The sequence below is a fragment of the Pholcus phalangioides genome, unplaced genomic scaffold (genome assembly GCF_987345545.1).
Source record: "Pholcus phalangioides strain wild (caught in Gottingen) unplaced genomic scaffold, Ppha-v1.0 ptg000017l_1, whole genome shotgun sequence".
NCBI lineage: Eukaryota > Metazoa > Arthropoda > Arachnida > Araneae > Pholcidae > Pholcus > Pholcus phalangioides.
Window position 1 is genome coordinate 626188 of NW_028301610.1, and position 25827 is coordinate 652014.

At 34.5% G+C, this 25827-nt stretch overlaps 1 protein-coding gene across 1 annotated transcript; it reads right to left on the minus strand.

Moving 5' to 3' along the window:
- Positions 1-4537: 4537 nt before the first annotated feature.
- Positions 4538-9078, minus strand: LOC149072089 (uncharacterized). The gene is made up of 2 exons (XM_089246698.1): positions 8926-9078; positions 4538-7860 (listed from the first exon to the last, which is right to left on the minus strand). The coding sequence occupies exons 1-2, from the start codon at positions 9076-9078 to the stop codon at positions 5167-5169; spliced, it is 2847 nt and encodes a 948-aa protein (XP_089102824.1). The 3' UTR covers positions 4538-5166.
- Between the last annotated feature and the right edge of the window lie 16749 nt (positions 9079-25827).

Below are 25827 nucleotides of genomic sequence, written 5' to 3' on the forward strand. Positions count from 1 at the left end.
AATAGCTAATAGACGATTTACGTAGCAAACTTCTCGAGATAAAGCTCAAAATAATTTCGCTACGAAAGCGGGACGCGAGCCTGGTGTCCAGACCGGGAAAGCTATTTAAACCAGAGTAGTACCCAGGGTTGCAACTAGATGCTTGGTCAGCCGGGCAAGCACGCTCCCCGAATATTTTGACGCCCCTTTATAATGCTGAAGAAGAGGTTAGATGGTAAAATTCATGCCCCCTCTGGCTTGGCGCACCAGACCAGCCTGTTCTCCCTAGTTGTGGCCCTGGTAGTACCATTAGATTTGTCTTAAAAATGCCTATCATTGCAAATATAAGCATACTAGCTTATACATAGCATACTAATATAAGCATATATATATACATATAAGCATACTAATACACCCGGCGCTGCCCGGGTTTTCTTTCTTCAATGAGGCTTTTTGGATATCACGTGATCTCTCTTTCTTTGAGGGACATACAAACCGTACCTAAGTTAACCAATATGACGACTTCCTGCGTGACTCATGAAATAAACAAATCTGGATTTAAAGAAACGTAGAAATGGAAATATTTTTCTTCCTTTTTCAAGGGGCGCTGGGTATTTCGATCCCCCCCCCCTGAACTTCAGGTTATCCATCTGCCTATTTAAGCTTCTAAAAATGCTTAGCTAAAGCTGTGGAATTTCTTCGCGCGCGATGCACTTTACGGCAGTGCCGTCTTAACGCATGGGCCCATCCGGCACGGCCCGTGGGCCTCAAGAGAAGAGGTGCCTCACAAAAATTAGAGTTCGTTGAAATTTTCTAGTCCTGGTAGGACCTCAGAAAAACCAACTGGCCAGGGGGCCCTTGATGTTCTTAGGACAGCCCTGTCTTACGGGCCCATAACTAATTTTAAAACAACCTAAATTATATGAATTTATGCAGTTGAATGCTAGTTTGAAGACAATGCGGAGACATTAATTTTCATGCTTGAGAACATATAAATGTAAAGTTGAAATCAATGTGTTATTGCATGAATATCCAACTCGAAAGTAGGTCCGGCTAATGGCTTCATATTCAATTTTCTGGCTTCGTATCTCTAAGAGAACTCGATATATTTAAAAAAAAAAAATCAATAATTCAACACAATTTTTGAAATTACAGATGCAGCAGAAAACCTCATTAAATCTTCGCATTTCTACAGTAAAATCGGATATTTTAACACTGATTTCTATGAGGATCACCCTTTTCCTGACCCTCAAAGCGATGCTGATGATGATTATGACGTCATTCAAAAAACCACATTACTGGGAGTATTGAAAATGTGGCAAACCATTATAAAGACATAAATTATTATTCATATAGTAACAGGATTAGAGAAGTAACAAACCATTGTAAAGGCACATACACGTCTGAAACGCATTGCTAGGGAACCACGGTAACCAAAGTAAACGTTCCGAAAGTGATTGTTGAGGCCCAAAAACCATTGTTGCCGACAGCTTTTTGCCCGTTTGGGGCATTTGCCCTTCTCTGACGAAATTTTAAAGTAGCCTATCGTTCAAGTCGGGTAGTTTGGTATATATGCAAAATTTGGCGACGATTGATCTAAAATTGTAGATTTGTATAGAGAACATACATACAGACAGACAGACAGAAAATCAATTTTATATATATAGAAGATTTGCATTGCGAAGCCGGGCCTTTCACATACACAAAAGCGATTTACCAGGCCACGGGCTTCCAAATGTTTAGAACGACTGACCTATACTACGAAGGCCGCAACTAGATAGGTACTTGGTCAGCACGGGGCAAGCACGCATTTTGGCACCCCCTTGTAATGTTGAATGATAGGTGAAGAGGGGAAATCTGCTACTCCTCTGGCCCGGCGCCCGTGGCAGTAGACCTACCTGCTCCCCTCATATGAACTAGTGTTCATATATATATATTTTTTCTTTCACACACCATTGAGTTCCTCTTTTGATGTAGCCCAACAAATAACATTTTGGACACAATATTACACAAAAAACTAAACATCAATACGAAAGATACAAATTCAATGGTGCCAGGTCCGTCAAACAAGGGGCCCAGAGGTTGATCTTGCTCGGTTAATAAGATACCAGAGCAAATGTTTTCTTGTTGTAAGGACAAAAGATGTCAAATCTGCCCAGTAACTAACAGAGCACAAATAAAAGAAGGGGAGCAAATCTTTTGCAAAAGCAAAAATGTTGTATATATGATCACATGCTCAACTTGTAAAATGAAGTACATTGGACAAAAAAGCAAGTCTCAACATTCATATAAATCTACACAGATCTGATATCAAGAATATGTCTTCGGGTCCCACCAAAAGAAAGACAGAGCTTCTTCATTTTCAAAAACATTGAAATTTCAACTCTTGGCACAGAAAAGCACCTGGAGAAAAAGACTTTACACTTGAAAACCTATTTATATGCAAATACAAAACCCTTCATCCCTGTGGATTAAACAGTGTTTTTAATGGGCAAAACACCTTCAACAAAAAAAGCACATGCATACACAGCATCTTGAACTATATACACAATGGAAACTGCAAATACCACCTAGGATGCAGGGGCAGCAAGAAAAACAAAAAAACCAGACAATCAATATCTGAAACATCATTCTCAAACACAATCATAAAAATATAAACATGGACTTACTTCACAACATAAAAACAGACTTTTTTTCAGCCAAAAACAAGCATATCATTTGGTTCATTAAAAATAAACTTGATAAATTCACATTCCACAATGACAATATCAAAGACATAATTCTTGATCTTTTCAAATACAAACTCAACACCACTTCTCAGTTTCAACAAGATTACTCACAAGCCAATAGAAAAAATTTTGTTATCACATTCAACAATAAACGCTTCAACTCTATTGGCTTCAGATCCATTCTCTGCAGAAACAGCCAGTTCTTCCCTCTTCACAAGGAATTTGATATACGTATCGCTTTCAAATATGTAAAACCACTAAAAAGTACTATTTGCCACTATAATCACTACAGCCAAAATCTCAATCTCATCAATGAAGACTGTCAATGCAATAGACATGAATTCAAAGAATTTGTAGATAGCTTATAGCTTTCATGGACACATCATTACAGGCAACCTTGACATCATAAAAAATAGTAAGAAATCATGTCAAAAGGAGCAAAATTCAAACTTGGAAACAATTTTACTGCGAACACAATCATTGAACATCTCTCGAAAAAAATAAATATCTTCATCTTAAAAATTGCTAGGAAATATAGCTGGCCTATTGAAGGCTTCAGAGAATGGAAAATCAAGTTCTTGAAGGATGTAAAAGCCTCCTTTTTTAAACAGAGCAGCACACACGAACAAAAATTCTTCTCATGAATGCATCTCTGCGTTCACGCATAAGAAACCTCAGTCATTTTTATGCACTACAAGTTGACAAAGCTAATAATAACTTTTGTTAAATTTGTGTAAATTTTTCTTCAAAAAACTACTTCTCCAGATACCAACACCTATTCCCTCATAAACAATAGCTCTAGCAAAGGGGTCTTCAACCCATGGCAGGCGGGCCAGCTATTTTGGTGGCCCGCCAAAACATTTCGATCGATTGACACAATATCATTCAAAAATATGGTAAAACAAAGATTTAGACAAAAAAAAGTCACCCAGCTTCATATAGACTTATAACAAGGACAGGCCAATTAGTGTACAGTGTTAGCTACAGTGCCTTTAACGCGAAAGAAACCACACTATACACTTCTTCACCATAGATAACTTCGAGTACATCCTATCCTCCTTGAGTGGGAGAAAGCAGAAATGAACTGAATTTCCATGGTATCGTATTTCTCAGGTGCATGGTTGGGAAAGGAGCAGATGGATGTATGCCAAGGGCGTAGCGAGGTGGGGGGGACTTGGGGGGTCTGGTCGTAACCCTCGAATACTGAGATGGCCTGCGTACTCATTTGTGACGTCACCATTAGTGGATCCACTTCTTCCGTGAATTTCGGTGTATTCAAGAGCTTTTCGCACTGCTGATTGAGAAGTGCTCAGTTGAAAGAGTGGAACTATATAGACGAGTTCTTTGTTTATAAACTTTTATTGCAAAAATTTTTAGCTCAATTCAAAATGTATTCTGATTAAAGAGTAAAGCTTAAAAATTAAAAAATTCCCTGAAGACAAAATTACGATCATCATTTTTAAAAGCAAAAAACCTTGTTCATGGGGCAGCTCTTGTGCTAGATTTTCTTAAAATCCTCCATTTTCGAGTTTCTTTTATATTTATATTGACATGAGAAAAAAAATCTGAAAATTTCTCATTTGATCTAATAACTTAGTAATTAACTAAGATCAGATGGGAGAAAAATGAAAATCAATCCAAATGTGGATTCGGCTAGTGAAAGGTTTATGGAAATGTTAATGCCTTTATTTCATCCGAGATTTCGCTACATTCAATGAAAAAAAATTACTTCTTTTTATCATAACTTAGACTATTATGACACATCTATAAATTTGTTGTTCTCATCCCAAGGAATGAAAAAATTCATTAAAAAATAATTTGTTGGGAAATAAATTTTATTTCAACATATCAAAAGACATAACACATTTCAGAAAAATAAGTTGGATTTCCACGCTTGGAAAATAGCTTGCTTTCATTGAATCACATTTATATCATGCTCTAATTTCAACTATGTAGGCTACATCAAATTACAGAGAAACCTCGATGTGAAACAATACTCTTTGGATCAAAATAAAAATGTCGTTGCAGAGAGATTGTTATAAAGAGAGGCAGCAGTTTAACAATAACAGTATAAACATTTCCAAACGAGACTTGTGAAAATATTGTTGTAGAGGGATTTATCCAAGTATCGTTGTTGTGAGGTTTCACTATCTACAACATATTTGCTGGACCATAATGAGCAACATTAATATTGCAATATCATTGTACTAGAAAAAATAGGACATTTGTGCATTACATAATTCAATAGAATTTTACAAGTTTTATTTATATATACACAGTAGAACCTGCATAACTCAATAACTCTGATAAACTGGCATTTGTTATTCTCATGGTTGGCACAATACTAAATTTAATAGGGGAGAAATCTATAACTGGCACAAGATGGGTAATCACTGCTTAAGTTGACTACAGTTATGAACATATACAGTCAGTCCTACTGTCACTTTCATTAACCCCTTCATTTTTTTAGCACTTCTAATTTCCTATTCATTTTACTTTCTTTTGATTTACATCTTTTTACCTTTGCTGACTGCAATAATTTATCATTCTGTATTTTGCAGTAATTATTTAAAAATATATTACACGCACACCAAATTATTTTTTCTACATTTAGTTCCATACTATGCTTCTCCTTACAAAATTCATTATCGGGAAACATTTCATTCGCTGTTAATGCTGCCATTGTTAGGGATGCAGCAACCTGTTTTTGTTTGGTGGCTTTTAGGAAATCATTTTCAAAATCTGTTAAGAGTTTACTCACAATAATGAAATTGAATATTATTATTTTAACAACAAAGTTATCAGGACAGGATAGTTTCCCTCGGTCCAAGTTTTTTATCAAATTGTAGTCACTCTCGGTGAAGCAGAGCTCTTTATCTGTCAATAGCTCTGAAGAACACCAGTGACATTTTAATTTTTTCAGAATCTTGAAAACACAATATCCAGCAATATAAGTTAGTACTGGCAAATGAATTTTAATACTTTCAACATCTGATGGGAGAACAGAAACATGAAACATATGGCATTCATCATTTGAAACATCATTATCAATATTATAATCATCAAGAACAATTTCTCCAAACATTCTGCTATTTATTTTTAGATTCAATAGTGATTTCACTCTAAGCTTGTTTTCTGATTCAAACAACTGTCTCAGTGAGATGTGGTATTGGCTATCCGCCATTTGCCTATACAATCCAAATCTACCTTCTAAATTATCTGTTTGAAATTTCCCTGTTAAAATATACGTCAGATTCAATTCTGTGATACAGTACGAAGCTATTTCTAAAAGACTATACGTACTTAATTTTAATGCTGTGTGAGTTTCTTTGGTCAACATTCCAGTGGTACATATCATGTTTTCCCAGTCATCTAACCAATCCAAAAAATAACTCAAAAATTTGACCTTTTTATCAGACTGAAGACATGTTAATGGAGTTTGGTAATCATCATTATGTAAATGCCCCTTGTATGAAAATTTGACATTAACAATAGACCACCATGTCACAAATATTTTTATGAAATCTGCAGTACCTTTACAGTGCTCTAAGTTAAGATTTTGACCTATTTCACATAGAGCTTGAATGACATGCTCATTGAACACTTGGACCACCAAGCTCACATTCTGCTTTTCAAAGTTATTTGGATTGAGACTTTTGAACGACAGAGAATAACTGTACTTTACTAAATTGTCCACTTCAGCAGCATGCAACCTTCTCAAGGTTGACCATGAAGCTGTAGAAAATGTTTTGTCATCCGTGGATTCGCCAGTTTCAAAAAACTTGAATTTTGGATAAAACATACATGTTCCACTATTTTTCTGATTTACCCAATTATTGTGGACACATTTAAATATATGTACTGTGTCAATCATATAAAATAATGGTTTGTTAGGTCGTAGTGGATTTGTATATACAATTTGCAATTTTGATGGAGAGACAAACATGGAAGCAGCTTTCCGATTGATAGAATTATTATCTGTGATTATACATATTACATGAAAGCCCACTTTTTCTAATTCTATGATAACATTTTTTCTGTATGCATACAAGATTTCAGCATCTATGTTCTTAACTGGTAAAACGTGTACCACATCTTTATAAGGGAACAGGATAGTACTGATCATAAAAACATGGGCACTAGAAACAAAATCAGATGTTTGTGTTAGACCAATAATGCTTCCTCCTGAATAATCCACACATTGCTTTAAGTGAATTTCGTCTATCATCAAAACAACATTTTTGTCCGAATTTTTCAAAGTACCTGATTTTTGTTTTACATATGAACAAAATTTAGAATTTAGTTGCTCATGTTGAGGCTTTACATTATAAGAAGAACATACTCTTCTGATTGTGGATGGGTGAGGCATGATAAAAAATTGGGAATTACGAATAAATTTATATGCTTGAGGTGAAATAGTGAACAGAAGAGAGGCAAACACCATTATGTCTGAGGAATATCGTTTAGAGTTAGGAGGGGCTATAAGCAATGACAATTGCTCTTTCATAAAAGATATACAACTCTCATTGAAAGTGTGAAATGCACCAGAACTTAAAATTGATATTACTAGATCAACTGCATCAAAAACATGATCAGGTGAATCAAGACTTTTCATGAAACTCAAAATGTTATTTACTTCATCAGTATTCGAAACCTTTAGTGGAAACTGCCAGTTGCCAAGTTTTTCCAGTTTGATGTTATTACAGTACAGAGTGATGTTGAGATCATTAGAAATTACTATAGAACTCTGAATTGTTGGAGCAGGTGCATCGACAATGTGGCACAATAGAATTTCATTACCTCTGTTGATGACTGTCCAGTATACAGTGTCCAGAAATTCAATTTTGCTTGCAAATTCTGAGAGTGATGTAAATTGCTTGAGTTTTTCCAGTTCATCCTTCTGTCGAAGGCTTTCTTCAAGGGCAGCAAAGAAGTGTGCTTTCTCTCGCTTCTGTCTCTTTGCCTCTGGACTCACCCTTCTTGATGACGAAGGCTTTGATAAATAGGATGGCTGATTTGGAAACTGTGATGGTATAACTCCGGCCCTCAAATGTGGTCTTTCCAGCTTGACTCTTATGGAGACATTTTTTTTCTCATCAAAAGCCTCGGCATAGAACTGGAAGTCTTGCTCAAGAAAATGCTTTTCACAAACCTACAATACAAGATAAATTAGAAAAACTATAGAAGCAATCTCTAGTAAATAATATTAGGTAAATTGAAATGTCATGCACTTGCATGTCAATGCAATGAGATTTGTTGTTGATAGTTTTCGAAAACTTTCTCCACAAACTTTTGCACACTTTGTCTTCCAAAATAAACTGTAATCATGTTTCTTCTATCAAAAAGTTACCACAAAATCTCAAAATCTATTCATGCTAATGCCGCCACTACTTATATGAAGAAAAACCTCACACACACACAGATTTTTTTTACCACAAATTCACAAGTCAACGAGTCCTTGACTATGCCAACTAATTTCTTGTCAGTTTTCTTGGGTTAGTTGATAATAAATTTCAAATATTACTCACAGAACACATTAAAATGGTAAAATAATACGGACTGCAAAATAAATTCAAGTGAATTTTTGCCTCATTAGTTCTTTATTTAATCTGTGGCTTTTCTCAACTTGCTGTGTGTTGAGCGTTTGAAGTGGCAGGCATCTCAAAACATTAAAATGCTAAATTAAAGTATGGAAACATGATGGCAATGTTAAAAACTGATTATATTATTGAACATTGAGGCTATTCCCATGAATCCGTATGGTATTGGGCTCGAGAAAAAATTAATTTAATTTAATTTCATACTTCAATCTTTAAATGCATTTTTCTCAAATCAATTTTTGTCGCTGTGAGCACAATATCTCATGAACTATGTTTCCTATTTCCTAACCAGGAATTTTTAATTACATGCTGCATTTATTGCCTTTCACATGTCCTGTGTCGCCTTAAAAGCGTAACATGCTTGATTAATAAATCACAATTAGTGGCTCATGACTCAGCCAACACACAAAACTGTCTAATTACTGTGATATCACGTGTGAAAAAATTATTAACCATTGAATAGCAACTCATTTCTTAGCAGAAAAACTTGAAAATTTCAGAATTAGAATAACTATACTGTGTATATAATTATTTGGTGCAATATTATAAATATTTGGTATTATATTTAGGAAATAATAGTTCAAGCACACACAAAATAATGAATTGGAGAATCTTACCTTGTTATATTTTGTTGGCGTAAAATCTTTTCTGTTGATAGCTTTCGTCCATTTTGCTCTCACATCATCGTTGCAGGGGAAACTATAAACTTTAACTGAGGGCCCATTTTTATAATTTCCATTACATCGTGGAACGCAGCATGGGGTCGGCATCCTTAATTTAAAATTATCATTAAACTATAAAAATGATTTGAATGATCTTTTATAATGAAATTAAATCGAGACACGTGGCCACGAGCATCACCATCACGTGCCGATGTCAAGTGTACAACTGGTTCTGTACACTGGACAATAGTGGATCTTCTGTTGCTGACGTCACGAACGATAGCGAAAGAGGTGCGCAGGCCATCTCAGTTTTCGAGGGTTACGGTCTGGTCCCCCCCCCCCCCCGAAATGTGAGAAAATGACACAAAAAAGGGAAAAAGATGGCCAAATCCATTGTTCTGTCACTTTGATCCCCCCACCCCGAACGAAATTTCTGGCTACGCCCCTGATGTATGCTTCTTGATTGGTTGGAAGAAAGATTTGTACAAAAATTTTTTTTTTTGGTAGTTAGTTCACTTGTGTTTTTGGTCTTTGAAGCCTTTGGTCAAAAGCCTTTTAGTCTTTAAATGGGTGAGTGCATAGTGGTGAACTGTGATAGCAAAAAAAGGAAAGATGAAGAAAAAGTGAGATTTTTCAAGAAAAATGGTCATCTCTTTATTTTTTCGTCGAACACAAGGCTAAAGCAGTTTGTCTCATTTGCAATGAGAGCGTAGCCATGATGAAAGAATACAATATTAAGAGACATTATGATACCAAGCATAGTGCAAAGTATTCTGGATTGGAGGGACATTTTCGAAGTGAAAAAGTCAATGAACTGAAATCGAAGCTGAACAGTCATTATTCTTCGGAAGAAATGAACAGGCTGAAAATTGTGTTCGTGTTGGTTATATAATAGCAGAAAAATTGTGAAACGTGAGAAGCCTTTCGTTGATGGAGAAGTCGTTAAAGAATGCCTTCAGTCTGCAATTGATGGGCTTTGCCCATCACAGGCTCAAGCTGTTTCGAACATTAGTTTGTCTGGTGTGACAGTAGCAAGACGCGTGGAGGATCTGTCAGCAGATGTATTCAAGACCTTCAAATCAGAATGTGAGAAATTTTTGTTTTACTCAGTAGCTATGGATGAATCGATGGATGCAACAGATACTGCACAAGCAGCCAATGGCTGCTTGGGAAAAGCTCTACTTCTCCATAATCTTTATGACAACGTTTGAAACTAAATTAGTCCTTTGGGAACGTCAATTGCAAAACAAAAACTGCATACATTTTCCTAAATTATTGGAGTTGGTAAGTAGATCTACAACTTGGAAACCGGATGATTATGTACAGTGCATTTCAAACCTGAGAATAGAATTCAGAAGCAGATTTTCCGACTTCCGTGAAAACGAAATTTCTATGAGAATATTTTCCTCACCATTCTCGGTCGATATCAAAAGTGTTCCACCAGAGCTACAATTAGAATTTGCAAGTTTTTGAAATTCTTTCATTAATTGATTTTTATTCTAAGTATATGTCTATATTTGGCAGCACTTACATATGTGAACAGTTGTTTTGACAAATGAAGAATGCAAAATCAAAAACTAGAACACGTCTGACTGATTGGCATTTGGAGGATACTTTACGAATAGCAACAACACAAATTTTACCTAACATTGGTTTTAGTCAAGCAAAAACAATGTCAAGTTTCGCATTAATTTAGGAATTACATCCACTCGCATTCATAATGTAAGTAACCAAAGATTTTTTTTTATTTGGTACGTAATTAATTCAACATATACACGTATAAACAAAAATCATCCATTTTTATTCTGTTTCATACAATATAAAAAATACCTAGAAAAATTGGTCTTACCCCAATTCAGTTTAATTTTTTTAAAACGAAAATACTACACGATGGAATCGTAAAATATATAGTATGCCTTGCATTTTAATTTGTCATATCTGAGCATACGTAGGATCAACCTTTGGAAGGGGGTGGGATGCACTGAGATTGATTGGAGGCACAAGAAGTCTCTGAGAAAAATTTAGATTTAACTTTCAAAGTAACAGAAGCATTTTCAAGTAACAGAATTAATATAGCAAAAAAGATATTTTTTGACACTATAATTTGAAATGTTTATGACACTATAATTTTGAGTGATTTAAAATCACTCAAAATGACACATGGGTGGGGGTTCACCCATGCATATGCTTGGGAGTGAGAAGTATTCGTCTGAGTGCGTTGGAGGATGATGCAGTCACTCCTATTTTTTTCCACTTTCTGTGAATAAATCGCAAACTTCTGAAGCGGTTTTTCTGCACGATTTTCTTCAACAGTCTATCTTGACGATTTGTAGTCGTTGGCTTACGAGCACTATTACCACGATTATTCAGAAAACTACTATTGCTTAAAATTTTACTTACACTTGCTTGAGAAAATCTTGCTTTTCTGGCATTTTCCTTAAGTTAGGCCTTCTTCCCGTAGAAGTTTGGTAGAAATCGGAACGTCTTTCTTTCTGTCCATTTTCAACGTATAACTAACTAAAACCTACTTGCTAGCAGGTATTTATAGTAGTAGCACATGGGCAATAGAAAATTTTATGCTAATTTTGCCCTCAGCGTCAACCAATAAGAAAATATTCACAAATATTATAATATTTTGAAAGTTTTTTTGTCTATTCAGATTATTCTAATTTTGTGAATGATTATATCATTCTTTTAAATATCCTATATTGATTTTGAGTAAAGGTTTGAATAATATGATATTTGCAAGTCTTCAGAGCACGGCTATTTCTTTTTATTCATTGACACTGTTTATTTTTCAAGATATCATTTATTTTAAAACATCAAACATACATTTTTCACTATATTCTAATTTTTTGAATTGGAATATCTCTTTCGCTCATTTCTCGTGTTTCCACTTCCCTAAACCAGTATTAAAATGTCATAGTCTGCACTATTCAGGGATGCTAGTGCAATTTACACAAATTGGAAGACCAGTGCCCTACATGGTTTTTTTTTTTAATCTATTCTTTTCTCCTATCCTAAGGTGCCACACAACAGTAATTCTCTTGATTTCTCAGTATTTTCTTGAAATTTCAACATGAAATCGCGAAAAATGACTGAGAAAGGGCGGGCGGGAATTCTCGCGCAGAAATCCTTGCTGAAAGTAGAGAGGCAACTGCTCTGTGCAACAATCTTAAGGGAGTTACCAATAGTGAGTAGAACATTGAAAAGAAGCATAAAAAAGCAATAATACAATTACTAATTATAAACAATTTCAAATTTTTATATTTTCATTTTTTTTATTTCTTTGTATTTGTTAAAAAAATGCCAAAATAAACAAAAATTAAGTATCATTCATGCAAAAGATACTATAATTTTGGCTAAATGTATCCCAGTATGAATTCAACAAAGTGTGAATCTAACAAATATTTTACCGCTTTGCCTTTGTTATAAAGTGGGTGGCCTAACTGTGCTGGTATCTACATTTAATACAAACATATAAACTCTGAACTAATTAAGATGAATGACAATTGCATAGTTTGAGTGTGAGAATTTGGGAGATTTTTGCGTTGTTCCAAGTTTTGTACAAAAATAAATATATTATAGTATAATAAATATATACAGGTGCATAGGTAACAGGGCATATGGCATTTTACTAGCAAATCGTTGATCTCACAGGCATACTTCCAATTAGAAAAAGTATCCAAATAATGTGTACTACTCAGATATGCCATTCATGTTGCAAAGGGTTTTATCAAAGGGTTTTATACAGACACTCTGTGCTCAAAAACTGAATTATAAAATTGTTGTCCTGTCTCTCGTGATCCCAATAAAAGAGCATTAAATGCGGGGAAAATGGTTTACCTGCATTTATTTATATGATAATGTTGGCCAAGGCCTATACATGAGAATGCGGTTGATGGTGACAGAAAAAATGTTTTACATTTTTTGAAAATATAAATGCTGGGGGTGAATTAACAACAGTGGAGGGGAAAAAGTTCCAGTCAGCTATGGTATGCGGAAAGAAGTTAAATTTAAAACAGTTGGTGGAAACAGAGATAGGGCTTATCTTATGTGGATGGTTAAGTCTGCTAGAGATATATGTTGGCTTGCAGATAATACCGGAGGTATCGAAATTTAAATGTCCTGGAATGATTTTGTTCATTTCCAATCACAGGGTAGAATGGAGGAATTTAGAGAAACATTGAAAATAATCAAAAGATAGTCAGCGATTTCTTCAGCACAGAATTTGAGAATGTAGTTAGGAATTCCATCTGGGCCCAAAGAGCGAGGTTTAAGTTTTTTCAATAATTTTACGATGCCTTCCCTAGAGATAAAGATTGGGTTAGAGTTGTGAATGAATATTGTGGGGGGTTCAATGAGAATGCTGAGCAGAATGCTAAATTGACTTTGGTGGCGATATCCAAAGGAGAAGAGACATGTTTAGTTGAAATTTTGAGAGATGGGAGCCAGCTGATTTGGGACAAAGGAAGTTCCAGAACATTGAGGGATTAGATTTGAGATAGTTAGGTAAAGCATGAGAAAAGTATTTAGTGTTTTGAAAAGAAATGGTCTTACGTTTCGAGTGTAAGCAGAAATTGTAGATTTAAGTGGGTATGATTTGTTTACTTTGTATTTGAAAATAGTACGGCAAATTTCTCTTTTTAAATGGACCATATCTCTATTGATCTCTGGGTTGTAAATGTAGTTAGACGAGACATTTTTACTGTGAACTGTAGCTAAGCATTTGATGATTGCCGATTTGAAAGTGGCCCACAATGTTGTAGGAGGATAGAGATAAGAAATCGGAAAAGTGGAAACGAATATTTCGTATAAGGGGGACATTTCGAAAATTTTCAAAAGCCAGAGCCAATTCATGTGCTGCATGTAACTTACATAGGGACCAAGATGTCACTCCTCAATCCCAAATGAATCGTACAGATACTGCAGATAATTCAATTACAGTGAATACAGATCTGGTTGTAGGGATTACGGGTAACCTTCAACCGAAATCACCTAATGCGGAAATTCCATTGTTTCCTAGACTGGATGTCCTCAATAATGTAAGTGAATTCATTAGTGAGCTATCACCCGAATCCAAAAAATTAATTATGTGTATTTCATCTATGTTCGAGAAGCATGTGGAAGTTATTTCTACTACTATTAAGCAACAATTTGATGACTATAACACAAAAGTGGATTCTATGATGTCTATCATTGATCAGTACAGATCGGATCTTGAAACTTGCCAAGAAAGTCTCTCTCGAGCAGTCACCGAAAACAGGATTCTAAAATCGGACTTGAAACAATTGAAATCAGAACTTGTTGACTTACAGTACTACTCACGTAGGCGTAACATAGAGATATCTGGCCTACCGGAAAGTGAAAATGAGGATTTGGATGAGATCAAATCATCTATATTTCATCATTTGGAAATCGATCAACTGAATGAATCGGTCACGATCATACATCGAGTCCCAACAACACGAAGAGATGGAATAAAACCAATCGTGGTACAATTCAATAATAAAAAAAATCTTGATATGTGTCTAGAAGCTGCACGTAACAAAAAACTTTGTTCCTCTGAGATCAATCAACGCTTACGCCCTAATCTTGTACATCTGAACAAACACCTGCCTCCATATCTACAACAGGTACTATATTTTGCAAAAAAATTTAAGAGTGAAAATGATTACAAATTTTGTTGGTGCAAAAACGGGAGAATTTATTTACGCAAAGCTGAAAATACCAGGGTGATCAGAATCTATAATACAGATGATTTAAATTTTATCGATGGATAATTTGACACTAACGCATATCATACTGATCGCCCTGGTATTTAATAAATTCCTTTACAATTTTGCCACTATCGTTCTTACTGATTTTGCTTGTACAATAATATTAACTATAAATTTAGTAATTAACTCTAATATTAACTATTCAAAAAAATTTTCATCACATTAAAATATTTATAATTGGTTTATATTTTTCAATTTCATGTTTAACTTTGTTCCTTTCATTTAATTTCCAATACCTTATTCTCAAACATGTGAATAATTTTTTATACTACTGTTTATGCATATTTAACTTATATTTTGTCTCATTTTCGCTTGATGCTGATAAATGTGTTCCATTCTATGTTATGCTTAAATATATCATCTACCTGAATATGAAATATCTTTTTGCTTTCAAATTTACAAGTATGGATGGCTTAATTATTTTTGATAATTTGTATTTGATGGTTCATCCCAAATTGCATACAAATGCAAAATCTATAATTACATTAACTATTTATCAATATCCGAATTATTGTACTGTTATACAACTACTGCCCATTCATCCAACAACAACTAGCTTTATCATTTATTTATTTTGGTGCACACATTCAATACTTGTAACTATTTTTTGGTCAGATTTTTTCGTCAGAGTAATTGTGATTTATTCATATTTTCCACATTTAGGTTTAATTATTTTTCTCGTTTCAAATCCAATACTCTATTTTCAAAACTGTGCTATTCTACAAGTTATACAATATACAATTTCAGCCATCTTACAACTTTTTACCATTTCATATTTGTGGATCATATTATTTACCCTTTCCTACTGAATGCAAGAATGGTTATTGTTGTTCGAGAACGAACTATAAAACTACTCTTAGTACTATAAATGATAATGACTTGATACTTGATAATTTAAATTTTTTCCTAAATCGCGAAATTGAAATAAACAGAAAACCTATACCCATACTTTTAATCGTCATTCATTATCAGATTTGTAGTGCTATTGAGCATCCATTATCTACTGCTGGGCTTCTGTCCGGGGTGCTTATTCTGTATCACATTTTTTTATTATCTCATTCGAGATTAAAATAAACTTCAACTATCTTAGTACCCTGGAGGAGTTCGGTAACTTCTTAAACCATTCTCAGAACAACGATTCTCAATCTACCACAGATATTAATGTTGCACATTTTAATATCAGAAGTATCAGAAAAAATTTTGATTTATTGATAACATATTTACACGAAAATTTATCATCTATAGATGTGCTTGTGCTGTCTGAGGTTTGGATTTTCAGTGAAGAAATTTGTGTTTATAATCTACACTCATGTCCATAAATTAAGGGTAATTCAGAATCACACGGAAATCGAAATCTAAAGTAAAAATTTCACCTGTAGAATTATCACACACATCTGCAAGAATGATATGCAAATTTCAGGAAGCCACCAGATGATGCCGATAGTACGTCACAATGACGAGAGTGTAAGAGGGGGGTATGTAAGGAATGGTGGCAAAGAAGCGAAAGTGTTCACAAGAGTTCTGTAAGGCGCTCAGTGCCATAAGCAAATAGTTATGACACAGAGGACGCATGTGGATGATTTTTTACGTGGTAGAATTATCGGCCGCCTGGAATGTGGGCGTACTCAGATGGAAGTATCCGAGGAACTTGGAATTGCACAAAGTGTCATCTCTAGGCTTTGGCAACGATTCCAAGATAACGGAAATGTCAGTAGACGTTACAGTACAATTCGCCCCCGAGTTACAATGCCGAATGAAGACCGGTATTTGGCAGTAACTGCCAAAAGCAGGAGCACAGCATCCGACCTGTCTTGTCAGCTATCTGCAGCCACGGGTACCACAGTTTCAAAGCAAACCGTGTACAGACGTTTGGGAAATAATGGTCTATATGCTCGCAGACCTGTCAGATGTGTTCCGTTCATGGCAACTCACTGTCGGCAGCGATTAGCCTGGAGTAGAGAACATGCAATGTGGACATCGTCACAGTGGGCTTGTGTGATGTTTTCAGACGAGTCCAGGTTTAGCTTGCAGTCTGATTCACGTCTTTCATATGGAGAACGCCAGGTACCCGTTACCACCAAGACAACATCATTGAACGACACCGTTACAGTGGTGCAGCATTGCTCGTTTGGGGTGGAATTATACTGGGTTTCAGAACAGATCTGCATGTTCAAACCAAAACCATGAAAGTCCAAATTTATCGGGACATCATTCTGGAACAACATGTACGTTTGTTTAGGGGTGCCATGTGTGCAGAATTTGTGTTTATGGATGACAACGCCCGTCCTCACCGAGCAAACATCGTAAACGAATGCCTTGAATATGAGGATATAACCCGTATGGAATGGCCAGCATTCTCACCTGACTTGAATCCGATAGAGCATGTGCTTGGCCGACGAGTTGCAGCCCGTCAACCACCTCCTACATGTGTACCGGAACTTCGGAGAGCATTGCTTGCTGAGTGGAGTGATCTTCCCCAAGATCAGATCGATAATTTGATACTCGGAATGCCTGGGCGTTGTACGGACTGTATTTCATCTCATGGGAGACATACAATGTATTAACCATCATACCAACCATGTAATAGTAAGTTTTTGTAAAGGAGATATTTTTTAAAATTGCTCCAGGGAGCAAAAATCGTAGTTTTTATGAAAGGCTTTTATGTTCTTTATCTTTTGTTTAATAAATGGGCTTTATGAATAAGTAACGTTTGTTTTGTTTCTGAACCTTTATTCGCCGGAGTTGGCATTATCCTTAATTTATGGACATGAGTGTCCTAAGGACATGAGTGTATACTTCCTCTTCCCAAACTTCGATTCATCATCTCTACTATCTTCCCTGTGCCACCTACAAAATTTGCTAAAACTTTTGTATTTATAGTTTTTTTCCTACCAGCTATAGTTATCAAACTGCAGAGCAGTGACAATGCTATAATTTTTGCAAAATTACAAAATATGCACATATTGGAGAAATATTGATGCAGAATTTCATTGAATATTGGTGATTAAATACTATTAATACACATTAATTAACCATGAAATATAAATAAATTTTTAAAGTAAACAGAAAATTAAAAAGTATGTAATTTGTATTTAAATACAATCAAATATTAAATATTATTACTAGAGCCTGGAAGTTCAGGCAAAATGACATAAATGCCTTTTTTTTGCCTATTTTTCAAACTTTTACGGCCGTATTCACCACTCAGCATGCTGAAACGCAGATCAGTTGAATCAGTAGATCAGTTTCAACGCAAAATCAGTATGCTCTAAACACTACCAAACGAAACTCGGTTCAGTTGGCGAGTATTTGGCGTATATTAGCTTGGCGAGAGTAGATCCGATGCTGATTGGATAAAGGGTTTTTGACCTTCTAATGAAATAGAAAACTCAACGGTAGGATTCTTGTACTAACGTTTTTCAACAATTTTTATTCGATAAGCAAAATATGGTTTTATCATCTCCTTTTTAATAGAAATTCCATTTCATTCCAGCTACATTTTTCTTTCCTACTCCCGATATATCTATAATGATGGTTTTTCATTTTGCTACGGAATTGCTAATATTCTCAGATTAGATAAAATATATATATCATTATACAAATACAAATAGCAAATAATTTATATCGCATGTATTGTATTTTCCCCACGTATAATCAGCCTATGTGATTTTCATTGCTTTGAAGGGAAAAAAATGTATTTATCAACACATAAAAATTTTATTAATTGTGAATGAAATGAAGGAAAAAAAGGATGGTCGCAATTGTGTAAAATTTATATTTTAAAAAATACTAGTGAATTTGGAAATTTTTCAAAAATAATTTTTATCTGAATATTTTTGAAATTACGATTGTTTTGTACCTGAAATCACAATTTCGTAAACACTAATAAGATAAACACATTAAAATTAAAAAGTACAAAATTCAGTAAATTTGATTTCCAAAAAAAAATTTTCAATGCCAATAGTAATTCTTGTGATGGACGTTGAATATTAAATTACTGAACATTAATAGCTATATTTCCTATTAGCCAAATAAGTTCATATCTGAGACTGACTTTTTTGTAATTATATTTGTTGAAACTTGTATGCTAGTTGCATGCACTTCTTGAGATACTATTTCTTATGCAATCCTTCCAACACACAAGATATGCCCCCTCCTAATGTATAAAATGTTAAACACAACTGTTTTCTTTTCGACAAAAAACTGTTCCACCATGTGTATTAGTTTTTTGATTAGCTTAAAAAGTTAAATTCAGTTGAAAATAGTTCATTATATTCTTAGATATAAGTTGAAAGGACTTCCTTGAAGCTGAAAGAGATTCTTAAAAATAAAAAATCTGTAAGCAAAGTTTCAAATCTGACAGTCAATACAAGCTTCAGTGTATGGACAATTTTTTTATGTGTAAAATGCATTGCCTTTGAATCATGTTCATGTTTAACTAAAGGGTAAACTAATAGCCAAGACTCATGGGAGACATACAATGTATTAACCATCATACCAACCATGTAATAGTAAGTTTTTGTAAAGGAGATATTTTTTACAATTGCTCCAGGGAGCAAAAATCGTAGTTTTATGAATGGTATCATACATACACCATCGTTTTTGTTCTTTATCTTTCGTTTAATAAATGGGATTTATGAATAAGTAACGTTTGTTTTGTTTCTGAACCTTTATTTGCCGGAGCTGGCATTATCCTTAATTTATGGACATGAGTGTAGATGGATTTGATTTATTTGCATGTTGTAGAGAATATAACAACTCTGGTGGTGTTGTGGTATAAACTCATAAATCACATTCATTTTCAAGACTAAATTATGGATAGAAGAGTTGATCCACTTTGCCCAAGAATATGGGCAAAAATAATGAATATGGTCTTCTAAATATTCTTGGGCAAAGTGGATCAACTCTTCTATGTTTTAGACGGCAACAGGTCTATCGTCATGAACACTTTTAACATCTTTTCGCAACTACGAAGGAAGTGTGAGCGCCTGCTGAATCGGATTCGGTTCCTGTTGAAATGTAAGTTGTCTGGGATCACCCCGAAATTTTTGAATCTGTCCTGCTCGTTAGAGAGAACCCCCCATGTAAACAAAGGCCTGTATCGCAGTAAAATTATTTTACTTCGTTGCCTCATCCAAGATCTCAGGAGTGCACTAGCCTCCGTCGAAGAACGCTTATATTTGTCTCATTTGGAATTAGCTCAACGCGAGGGCTTTCACCGTGCTTCGCCATTATCCCCTAGCTTAGAGCAAAATTCATACTGGCGAACTGTGAAGGAGTCCAAACGTCATCAGGACACCCTCAACAAGAAATTTTCCAAATTAAAATCTAATAGTGTTTCCTTGTCTGCACCCCCATTTGTTAATAAAGCTAAAATACTTAATTTAACTGGAAACCAATTGACAGAAATGCAAACTAAAGCCTTGGAACTGGGAATTAATTTCTGCGACAAACCTAAATTTAACCCAATCAATTTCATTGCCCCTATAGAGAAGTCAGTTACACGCAGTAAGATTCTACCTGAACAAAAAGACACCCTGAGACATCTCATATCCAACATTTTGGTGGATAATGAGCGAAAGAACAACAAGAAGGTCACCGTAGGCTACTCACCGGACGAACGTCGAAGCATCAAACAACTGCAAAATGATAATAATATCGTAATATCTAGAGCAGATAAAGGTGGACAAATTGTGATAATGCCTAAAGAGCAATATTCGGATTTGATGACATCACATATTTTGAGTGGTCCTTATAAAGAATTAAAGAAAGATCCATCTGATTCTCACTTGAGAAAATTGAAAGAAGTGGTAAAAACCAGTGTCTCTCTTCCAGAGAATGCAAAAAAGAGCGTAATTCCATCAAATGCCATTTCATCACGGATCTATGGCCTACCCAAAGTGCACAAACCAACACTATCTCTCCGTCCCGTAGTCTCTAACATTGGTACAGCGTCATACAAGCTCGCTAAATTCCTTGTCCCAATTCTCTCTCCACTCACTAAGTCAAATAATAATACAGTTAGAAATTCATCTAGCTTCGCTCAAATAATACGTACAATTGAACCCAAACAGCTCAACATGGTGTCTTTCGACGTAGTGTCAATGTTTACGAACATTTCCATAGGTGGTAGTATCAGTTGTCTAGAAAGACGACTTAAAACCCACAATTTTTCACAACCTGAAGTAGAAGAAATTTGCAATCTCACCTTCACATGTATCTCACAAACAGCCTTCAGTTTCGATGACAAGTTTTACACCCAGACAGATGGTCTAGCAATGGGCAATCCCATATCGCCGATTTTATGTGATATATATATGGACGACTTTGAGAGTAAGCTATTGAACGTTGTGCCCTTCTCATTTTATCGAAGATACGTGGACGATACTTTTGTGCTTTGGGACGGCTCTAAAGATGGCTTGGAACAATTGTTACTCATTATGAATGACATAGACCCTCATGTTCAGTTCACAGCCGAATTCGAAACTAACAATGAACTCTCTTTCTTGGACATATTAGTAACGAAACAGAAATCACAGTTCCAAACCTCGGTCTATCGTAAGCCTTTCGCAGTCTCATTACCACCTCATTTCAGATCTTGCCATCCTATGCAACAGAAACTTTCGTCTTTTCGCACCTTTGTAGAGAGAGCATTTAACATCTGTTCAGATCGGAACACTTTAAACCATGAACTTGAAACCATCAGAGCAATTGCGATAGACATGGGGGTTCAACACCAAGATCGTTGACGAATTAAGTAGAAAATTCTTGAAACCGGCACGAGGAACCGCTCTAGAAAATATTACAGAGAGACCACTCAGAGAAAGTGTAGTCATACCCTACGATCCAATACTCTCACCTAAGATCAAACCGATTCTTAAAAAGTTTAATCTAACAACCATAGATGTGCCCACTAAAAACTTTGGTTTCATGCCCCCTAAGGATGCTATACCGCAGAATAAACAATGGGGCATTTATTACATTCCATGTGGTGATTGCTCTCTTTGTTATATAGGACAGATAAGGAAACCCATAAAAGCAAGATTAAATGAACACGCTCACTGTGTTAAGAATCAGGAATGTGAAAAATCGACCATCGCCGCTCACTGTTGGCAAGAAGGCCACAAATTCAAATTTCAAGAAGCGAGAGTTTTTCACAAAGTCAAGTCCACAGTTGATCTAGATTTCTACGAAGGCACATATATTCGGGCCTTCAAAAATATACTAGTGAACGATAATAAATCTACACCCACGATCGCAACACCATGGCTTAAATTCATTTTGAGCGGGAATTACAAGAAAATTCGAATGGACCAATCGGATAGCACTATTCCGCAAAGGTCCAATCAGGACGCTGCATTAGTATCTCACGCAGGCTCACAGCTTCATTCTGACCACGATGTGTGAAGTGAACAGACGTACTTCTTCCGCTGAGCAACCGAGCGTGAAGATTTGGTATTCAACCCAAATGGGAAACTCGGTCAGCGAAACTAGTGGTTAAATTTTTCCTCTGAAGACGGCACCCATTGGTGTTGAAATGCATTAGGACTTTTATTATTTTTTGTGTATTTGCCTTATTCGTTGGTGTCTTCTAAATAAATTATGGATCCTTCTTGTCAGGCGAGATAATTGTTTTACATCATCTTTCATTAAATTTAAATATAATTTGTCTATAGATCTCATTCGTTCACAGTCAATGAATTAAATCAATTTTTACATAAATTTAGATATAAAGATATCTTATTTATTGGAGATATTAATATTGATTTATTAGCTCCAACACATAATACTAATTCCGAATATATTGGCACTCTAAGAAATCATGGATTTTTACCTCTAATCTCTCATATAACAAGACCTTCATCTAATACTTGTATCAATCACATCTTTCTGCACAACTCTAACTGCCTAACTAATATTTATTCATCTGTTTTTTTAACTGATATTACTGATCATTATCCTATCTTATGTAAACTTTCTTACACTGTGAATAACTCTAATAAACCATCCCCCAATCTTTCTAACAAAAAATGCAAAATTGTTGATTATAGTGGCATTTCATCTTATTTAGATAATTATAAATTTACTCTTCAGCATAAGCTTGCCCATTCTCGGTTTGATGAATTTATATATTATCTCGAGAATATAATCAACAACTTTACAAAATACATCACAACTAAGCCTACACAACAGAAAGCTGCTTTTAAACCTTGGATTTCACCAGAACTCAAGTTCTATATTAAGACTAAAGAAAAACTTTACTTAAAATCTAAAAAAATATCCATTTGATATTCTGATACAAACAGCTTACCGTAGTATTACATCATTTGTCAAATCAAAAATAAAACTAGCCAAATACACTTATCAGTTCTTTAATTGCAACTCACCTATCAAACGTTGGAAATTTGTAAATAAAATATTAGGAACAAATGAAAACCCTGTCACGTTACCTTCAGGTACTTCGAGTAGCAAATGAATTCAATGCACATTTTATAAACATTTCTCCTCTATCTCACCCAATATCTGATGACTTCAAAAACTATATCTCTAATAACAGCAATTCCATCTTTATTTACCCAACTACACCTGATGAAGTAGTAAAGATACTAAATAATTTATCTAACAAAGTTTCAAGTACTGACCTAATTAATTCTAAAATGTCTACCGGGTGACACTATTGTGCTCCTGGCCGACTTGATTAACAATTGCATTGTAAATGGTGTTTTCCCAGATTCACTTAAATCAGCTACTGTTTTCCCAATATTTAAATCAGGTGATAAAAATGATTTTAACAATTTTATTCTGAAAATCAGTATGGTTTCCTCGTAAATAAAAACACTGTATCTGCCATCCTTAAATTAACTTCCTCTGTTGTACATAACCTTGATGCATCAAGAAAGACTGTTGCAGTTTTTCTAGATATAAGAAAAGCATTTGATAGCATAAATCATGAAATCCTTCTCCATAAACTTGAAAAACTCGGTATTAGAGGTAATGCACTTAATCTTTTTAAATCTTATTTACATAATAGAACACAATCTGTTAAATGTATTACAAGCATTAGTGATCCCATGAACATAATAAAAGGTATTCCTCAGGGCTCAGTACTCAGCCCACTTCTTTTTAAAATTTTCATTAATGATTTTTGTAAACTTGATATTGAAGGCGAAATAATTGTGTTCGCGGATGACACGGTTCTTCTCTTTTCTGCTTCTGATTACCAATCTCTCCAAAATACTGTTAATAATGATCTCCTAAAAGTAAGAAATTGGTTCCGCGCTAACAACCTCCAAATTAACGTTACTAAAACCAAGTTTATTAATTTTTCTTTAATTCCTACTAACCAATCTGGCGTAAGTATTACTTTCCATGACATCAACTGCAACAATGATTTTTCTTGCACTTGTCAAGATCTAGAGCAAGTCAGTACAATAAAATATTTAGGTTTGCGTATTGACCAAGATATGAAATGGAAATCGAATAATAAATATTTATTAAATAAACTTAGATTTATGCTTTACAAATTTTATTACTTAAAACAATGTTCAACTAGCACCTTTTTATTAACACTCTTTACTATGCTTTTTTCCATTCCCATCTAATGTAGATCTTCTTGCTTGGGGCAGCGACTACCTTACTAATCTTCAACCAATCATTTCTATTCAAAATAGAATTTTACGGTTTATTACTAATGATTATCACTCGCCTACATTTGCCCTTTATAACCGCCTACAAATATTACCCCTTCGCCATCTTTATTTTTACAAATCACTATTGCTCATTTACAAAAATCAGTTTTCCTTCAACCTTAATACCACTTGCTCGTCCTCAAGAATAAATAGTACTTACACTCTACCACTAATACACAAAACAATAGCTAGAAAACACTTTACATATATTATTCCAAAGTTCTATAATTCACTTCCTTTAAATTTCGATACAAATGTCTCTCTGCCTACCTACAAAAAATTAATTAAATCCTATCTCTTATCTTCTGAGACTAACATAGAAAAACACTTTTGAACATTTTTTTTTTAAATTATGGTATATATATTTCATTTGTTTTTTTTTCCTCTGAACTTATTTGTGTGTATATATGTGTATATATTTTTTTTTTCTCTCATCTTGAGCTTACACGTCCTCAGCACTTTTCTTTTTTTTTTTTTTACCTTGTAAATTTTTCCTCCATGGAAAAATGTTGAATGTTATGGAAAGTTAATTTTCATATTTTAAAAACTATGCAATACCTTGCCCCACATGAATGACATATCTGCGTACTAAACATTATTTGGATACTTTTTCTAATTGGAAGTATGTTTCTAGGATCAGTGGTTTGTCAGTAAAATGCCATACGCCCTGTTATCTATGCACCCTGCATAAAAAATAAGATTTTTCATTAGCAAAAATAATTCACTAAACACCAACTCCTCTGGGAGCCATATCGCTATATATTCAGGACTCAGCACAGATCACTGCCTCAAAACTAGTGAAAATAGTGACCAAAATATTTTCAAAAAGACACCAAATGGTGATTTCAAATACCACTAAATTTTGATTATAAGCAAATTGAATGAACCGTTTTTACTAAACTTTGCATTTCAATGGAACTCTTCCAAACTGCTTTTCTTTTTTTTTACACAATAGTGTGAAATAATTATATCAAACTCAAACCCATCTGCTAACAAGAAAAATTTTGAATTTAGCAAATTTATCAACAACTATGTGAGAGAGAGTAAGTAAAATTAAGACATAATTGCATTACGTCATTTATAAGTAGCAGTTGACTTTACAACATCCCCAACCCACCTCAAAATCAATTTAAGCACGAAAAATTTCAAAAAAGGAAAAAAGTTTTCACATTCAAAGAAGAAAAAACAATAACACAAAGTTTGATGAAGAGAATTTGATCCATCAACATTCTAGTGGATTTTTCATTCATGTTATGCTATGAATGACAGTATACAAAATATACTCTTTTTTTTTTTTTACCTAGTACAAATTTTATTTATATACCTAGGTTTGTACAATAGGTTCAGACAGATGTGTTTTTTTTAAACTGTTTGAGCCATTCCAGCAC